The following is a 7,500-nucleotide window of genomic DNA, read 5'->3' as shown; positions in this document are numbered from 1 at the left end:
GGAGGAGGATATGTAAGTGAAAATAGTTTTAGGAGAGTAAGTGGATAGACAGGATCTGAGCCTATATGATGCACCATATTCCGTGAAAAAATAGAGTTAAATGGTGGTGTCATTAAAACTATATGTGCACTAATTGGCTAATGCTGTAGAAGTTTCCTACAGAAGACAGTAGTTCTGATCAAGCTGTAAGAAAAAGTTAATATGATGGTATAATTTCGTTGCCAACTAGATTTGTATCGAGTCTCAAAACATTATTCTGGAAACAAGAGTTTAAATTTTAAGTTTAGTGTTTGTTTCTTCGTAGAGCTTTAGTGTTTGTGTTGAAAATCATATTTCGCATAATATTAACAAATTTAGTTATAAAGATTGATGAATAGATTGGTCGGTGTGAATTTACATGTAAATATATATAGATAGAAGTAAAGAAAACCATATTTGAAGGATTACTAACACTAATCATGACATATGGATCAAAGAGCTGGACAATGACCATCAAAGACAGCAGCAGAGTCCAAGCTTCAGAGATGAAAATCCTGAGAACAATAATGCACAAAACAAGAAGAGATAGAATAAGAAATGTAGATTTTAGAAGGATGGTTAGGGTATCTCCTATGTTGAACAAGATTGAGAAGGGACAGCTGAGATGGCTGGGACATTTAATGAGAATGGATGGAAATAGAATTGCAAGGAAGAGATGGGACTGGACGCCTGGTGGGAGGAGATGAAGAGGTAGACTACGTAAACGCTGGAGGGATGGAATTGAAGAGATTTTGACAAAGAATAACATGCGAACAATTGAACAGCTGAGAAGAGAGGGAATTTTTGAAAACAGAATTGAGTGGAGAAGACAACTGATTCCACTGACAGGCTGAAAGCCTACCTGGGAGTGGAAGTGAAGTGAAGTGAAGTGAAGTTAGATAGATTGATCGATCGATGAGCAGGTAAAGACGATAGATTCACACACCCCAATCCAATCTTTAACTTTGATACATAGACGGACAAAGTATCCTACCCAATCTTTTACTTTGATGAGATTAACAGATAGTGCCTTTGCAATCCTTACCTTTGATGGCGAAGGGGTTGTGGCGATAAGGTCCATTGTCGAGGGCGAAGACCAACTTCGCCTCCTTCAGGACATCCAGGAGAGCCATGCGAGGTCCGAGTTCCACTGCCATTCTAGCCACTTCTTCTCTGCTCCCGTCTTCGACTAGTACGAGTGCTTGCATCTGCAAGGGCGCAGCCAGGCCGCGCGGAGACAACGCTGGGACCTTTGAGAACATAAATCATTTTTTTTTTTTTTTTTTTTCATCTAATATAGAAATTTTCAAGGATTTTTCTTTAGGATAGAATGTATGACATTTTAGATTCTGATTTAAGATGAATGGGATGATATATATTCTGCGTATTTGTTTATTATGAAATAGAATCTCTATATTTTGAATTTGGCTGTATAAAAAAGTTTATGCATTATGACATCGATGCTTAAAATACGCTAACAAACGAACTTGCTTAGAACCCGTCTGAAAATCCTCCTTGCTTAAATTGTAACTAGAATTTTAGACTTTTCTTTTGGCATGAAGTTAATGGAAGGATTAGTTCTCAAGCCTTAATGACTAGGGTCTCAATGTCTCTCCAATTAATAGAATGAAAGAACAAGCATGCAAGATGTACTAATGTTCTGGTAATAATTATGAGATAGGATGATGTTACTATAAAATGGTCTATTGAATGGTTTTCAACATCTGACCTATTATTATTATTATTATTATTATTATTATTATTATTATTATTATTATTATCATCCAAGCTACAACCCTAGCTGGAAAAGTAAGATCCTATAGGTCCAAGGGCTCCAATATGGAAAAATAGCCCAGTGAGGAAAGGAAATAAGGAAATGAATAAATGATGAGAACATATTAACAATAAATCATTCTAAAAACAGTAACAACGTCAAAAGAGATATGTCCTATATAAACTATATCTATATACATTTATATATATATATATATTATATATATATATATATTATATATATATATATATATATATATATGTATATATATTACAACTTCAATTGCTCCGTATCTCTCTTGATATTACATTGATTATATCATTATACAATGAGTAGTTCTATACAGATGTGGATTGCAATGAATGAAATTAGATTGTTTGAATTCTAACCATTTTATCGTGCAGTCATTAACATAATCTCTCTCTCTCCTCTCTCTCTCTCTCTCTCTCTCTCTCTCTCTCTCTCTCTCTCTCTCTCTCTCTCTCTCTCTCTCTCTATCTAAAAGTACTATCAATCATTAACATAATATACTTCTCTCTCCTTCCCCTTCTATCTCTCAGAAAACTTGAATATGTTTTAGTCAACCATATAAGATTTAATATTTTTATAAGAAAAACGATACTTAGTATCGAAAGCAATCTATGTCTTTGCAGTAAGACGATTAACTTCTGGGTGGAGCCCATTCCAAGTTTTTGATTTATTATAAAACAATAAGTTTCTCCCCTTATAAATCAAGGTATTCTATAGACCTTGTTATCAATGGTAGGAATTTTTCATGGTTAAGGTGCGTCATAATAGGCTAGGTGTCAGTGGCATGTTTTTAGTACGCTTAATATTGCTGGCTCATTTAATCGCGTATTCTTTATTCATGTGTTTTTTTATTCCTTTTAGGCAAGAGTGTGGACTCTACTGATTACATTTCATTCATTTGTTGCCTCATTTTTTGCTTACTGTTATTTAAGAACAATAGGATTATATCTATATATATATATATATATATATATATATATATATATATATATATATATATATATATATATATATATATATATATATATATATATATATATATATATACATATATACAGTATGTATATGTGTACGTGTTTATACCCACATACCCTATATATATATGTACTTGGTTATACCTACATACCCTATATATATATATATGTATATATATATATATATATATATATATATATATATATATATATATGTATATATATACACATATATATACATATATGTATATATATATATGTATATATATATATATATATATATCGTCGTCGTCGGCGCCCCACTCGTGTCCGAGTATTGGGTTCTGTCGTTAGCCATCAGCCTCCTATCTGTGGGGTGGGTGCTTATGCCTGATGTGGCTGTTAAGTCCTAGTCTGTGGTGGAAGAGTCGCGGACAGTGTTCACAAGGGAGGGTAGGTGGTGGGCGGGGCTGTTCTAATCGCTCTCTCCTTCTCCTCCTAGCCTCCTCATTTTGTCTCCTCCTCTCCTCGAAGTCCACGGTGCCATGGTGTACTGTACTCCTCCAGGTTTTCCTGTCCCTGGCTGTTTCTTCCCATGAGGAAGGATCGATGTCAGTTAGAGCCAGGGTGCGCTTTAGTTGATCTTTATAGCGCATTTTTGGGGCTCCTCGTGGTCTGGTGCCCTGGGTCAGTTCTCCGTAGAATATTTTCTTTGGGAGCCTAGATGGATCCATCCTATGCACGTGTCCTATCCAGCGGAGGAGGTGGTGGATGATGGTGGCCTCCACGCTGGATAGCGAGGCACGTTCTAAGACTTCAATGTTGGTGGTGTGGCTCTCCCAGGGGATTTTCAAGATCTGCCTCAGTTTCATTTGTTGGAAGCGTTCTAGGTTTTTAAGATCGTTACTATATAGCGTCCATGTTTCACATGCATACAGGAGCGTGGAGAGGACTACTGCCCTGAACACCATTATTTTGGTGGTCATTGTCAGTGCGTGGTTGTTAAATACGCGGCGGTTGAGTTGGCCAAAGGCGGAGTGGGCTGCCCTGATCCTGTTCTCCACGTCCTTTTTGCTTGTGGGAGCTGATGTTAGGATGCTCCCTAGGTAGGAGAACTGGTCCACCTGTTCTAACGGTTGGTCATTCACTGTGGTATTGAAGTTGGGGAGCATCAGTCCTGGTGGATGTTGGACGAGGGTCTTGGTTTTGTCTGAGTTGACTTGCATCCCAAAACGTTCGTAGGCAGAGTTGTATGCATCAGCTAACGACTGCAGGTCCTCTGCCGTCTGACCTGGGGTGGCATTGTCGTCAGCATACTGCAGTTCTCGCACTGCACACAAGGTGGTCTTGGTTCTGGCGCGGAGTCTAGCGAGGTTGAAAGCGCCTCCATCCATGGGGAAACGTAGGTCGACTGAGGGTGTGTCTGGGGGAATCTCGTTGAGCATTGCTGCGGTGTATAGCGAGAAACACGTCGGGGCCAGAACACAGCCCTGCTTCAGGCCGCCGTTGATGGGGAATGGGTCTGAAAGAGAGTTCTGGTGGCAGACTCTCCCAACCATTCCGTCATGGAGGGCACGCACCAGCTTGACAAAATCGGGTGGGCAGCCATATCTTTTGAGGACAGCCCACATGGCAGGTCTAGGTACTTTGTCGAAGGCCTTTTTCAAATCCCAGAAGATGAACATTATGGGCTGTTGTTGTTCGAGGCTCTTCTCTTGTAGTTGTCGCGCACAGAAGATCATGTCTATGGTCCCGCGGGAAGGTCGAAAGCCGCACTGGGACTCTGGCAGGACGTCTTCTGCGAGAATAAGGAGGCGGTCAAGGAGAATCCGAGCGAAAATCTTTCTCGCGATGCTTAGTAGTGATATTCCCCGGTAGTTGTTACAGTTCTCCCTGTCTCCCTTCTTGAAGATGGTAGTGATGTTTGCATCGCGGAAGTCACTGGGGGGGGGGTCTTGGTTTCCCATATTTTCAGTATAAGGAGCATCAAACGGTTCCTCAAGCCGGGGCCACCGTGAGTGAGGAGCTCCAACGGGATGTTGTCTGGCCCTGGGGCTTTGCCGGGCTTCATGCGCTGCAGGGCCTTGTTGAAGTCATGGATGGAGGGTGGTAGTGCCATCCAGTGACGGAAGGGATGCTGCGGGGTCATTCGCAGGAGATCGTCTGGGGTGTCTGCTTGGTCATTGAGGAGGTTCTCAAAGTGAGACCTCCACCTGGCCAGGATGCCCTCGCTGTCGGTGATGGTTGTGGCCCCATCCGCGTCCTTCAGGCTGCCCACTGATGACCGTGTGGGACCGAATATTTCTTTTGTTGCTGCATAGAAGCTGCGCAGGTCACGTTGGTCAGCGAAACTCTGTATTTCTACAGCTTTTCTTTGCCACCAGGTGTTCTGGGCTTCACGGATACCTCTTTGGCAACCAGCTTCAGCCACCTTGTGAGCACATTTGTTAGCTGCTGTTGGTTGGTTTTCCAAAGTCAGGCGTGCTTGTCGTTTGGTTTCAATGAGAAGAGAGATGGTAGCATCATTCTCATCAAACCAATCCTGCCGTTTCTTGGTGGTGAAGCCTAGTGTTTCCTCCGTGGCACGGGCCATGGCGTTTCTGAGGGTGGTCCAGTGGTGCTCGACAGTAGCCTGACCCACAGGGTCTGCGAGGTATTGTTCGCAGGCCTCCTTGTAGTTCTGTGCCACCTGTGGGTTGCGGAGCTTACTACAATCAAAGCGTTGGTGTGGTACTCTGTCAGGTGCCCTTCTGGGTGGTCGTAGGGTCGTCACGGAGAGTCGGGAGATGAGGAGTCTGTGGTCCGTCCAGCAGTCGTCCGCTCCGGGCATGGATCGGGTGATGCGGACGTCTCCTCGGTCTCTGGCTCTGGTCAGGACGTAGTCCAGGGTGTGCCAGTGTTTAGACCGTGGGTGTCTCCATGTGGTCTTTTGTCGCTTTGGTAACTGGAAGATGGTGTTGGTTACCACAAGTTGGTGTTCTGCACACAGACCCAGTAGGAGTTGGCCATTAGCGTTGCAATTTCCAATGCCATGGCGGCCGATGATTCCCTCCCACAGGCGATATATATATATATATATATATATATATATATATATATATATATATATATATATATATATATATATATATGTATGCATATATTTACTTTTTTATACCTACATACCCTATATGTATATATATATATATATATATATATATATATATATATATATATATATATATATATATATGTACTTGTTTATACTTACATAGCCTCCTGTGAGGTTAATTAACTCTTCGAACGATAGGTGACCTTAAACTCTATGGATGTTTTTTTTTTTCGGGGGGGGGGGGGGTTGCTGTGTAAATTTAATATAAGTACTGTAATTGTAATTTGTATGTATAACAATATAGCAGTGAATGTGCGTTCCTTTTAAGATAATAGTTTAGTATATTACTATTTTATTCTATCAATATTAATATCCCCACCTTTCTCTTCTCTTTCATACGTATGTATGCCTTTTAATATGTCGTACTACGGAAAACTGTTCAGCATAGAAAGTAAAAGTACTATTGTAAGAATATAATTAATAACTAAATAAAAAACAAATGGACGATAGTTCTTTCACTTTCACTTGCAACGTATTCTATGCTAAAGCTTCATGCTATAACTATAACCACACAGTATAAGAATTTTATACTGTATTTTAAAATACATGATAGAAAACGTTTTAATTTGCATTTCAGTAATAAAAGATTCTCTCTCTCTCTCTCTCTCTCTCTCTCTCTCTCTCTCTCTCTCTCTCTCTCTCTCTCTCTCTCGGGTCGTATTTAAACTCATGTTTTAAAAATAAAGGGAATCATAGTTCATGAAAAAATTTTCCGATAATCTGATAACATATATTAATAAGAAAACTCTTAAAGATATAACATGATAATATAAAATATGCTTAACTCTACCCCAACTTCCGCTTTTCATATCTGTAATGGACTTGGAAAACAAAATATATCAATTTCTTCAAAACCCGGGGTCTCTGGATCGTGGGAAATCTCACGTCTGTTATTATTATATATTATTATTATTATTATTATTATTATTATTATTATTATTATTATTATTATTATTATTACTAATATTAGCTAAGCTACAGCCATAGTTAGAAAAGCATGATGCTATAAGCCCAAGGGCTCCAACTGGGAAAAATAGCCTAGTGAGGAAAGGAAATGAGGATATAAAACTATATGAGAAGTAATGAACAATTAGAATAAAATATCTTTGGAACAGTAGCAACATTAAAACAGATCTTTCGTATATAACTATGAAAAGACTTATGCCAGCCTGTTCATAAAAACAGCTATAGGTTTGAACTTTTGAACTTCTCTCGATTCAACTACCTGTTTAGGAAGATCATTCCAGAACGCTATTAGTCACAGCTGGAATAAAACTTCTAGAGTACTGTGTATTATTGAGCCTCATGATGGAAAAGGCATGACTATTAGATTTAACTGCACACCTAGTATTACGAACAGGATGGTGCTGTCCGGGAAAATCTGAATTTAAAGGATGATTAGAATTATGAAATATATAATGCAACATGCTTAAATACCTAATAGAGCGATGGTTCCGGAGATTAATACATAGATTATGTTAAGAAATAAGAATATTTTGTATTCGTTTATTTTATTCCATTACAGTTTTGAAAATCATCATTAATTATTATTATTATTATTATTATTATTATTA

At 39.1% G+C, this 7,500-nt stretch overlaps 1 protein-coding gene across 1 annotated transcript in view; it reads right to left on the bottom strand.

Moving 5' to 3' along the window:
- The window catches only part of LOC137630606 (uncharacterized), a 181,347-nt gene that overhangs the window by 24,396 nt on the left and 149,451 nt on the right, over nucleotides 1–7,500 (bottom strand). The window contains exon 3 of the mRNA XM_068362198.1: nucleotides 1,064–1,268. Within this exon, the coding sequence (XP_068218299.1) occupies nucleotides 1,064–1,268 (205 nt within the window). The remainder of the gene's footprint in view (nucleotides 1–1,063; nucleotides 1,269–7,500) is intronic.

Source organism: Palaemon carinicauda, chromosome 38 (assembly GCF_036898095.1).
Source record: "Palaemon carinicauda isolate YSFRI2023 chromosome 38, ASM3689809v2, whole genome shotgun sequence".
Classification (NCBI taxonomy): Eukaryota; Metazoa; Arthropoda; class Malacostraca; order Decapoda; family Palaemonidae; genus Palaemon; species Palaemon carinicauda.
This window is presented reverse-complemented; position numbering and strand designations above follow the sequence as displayed.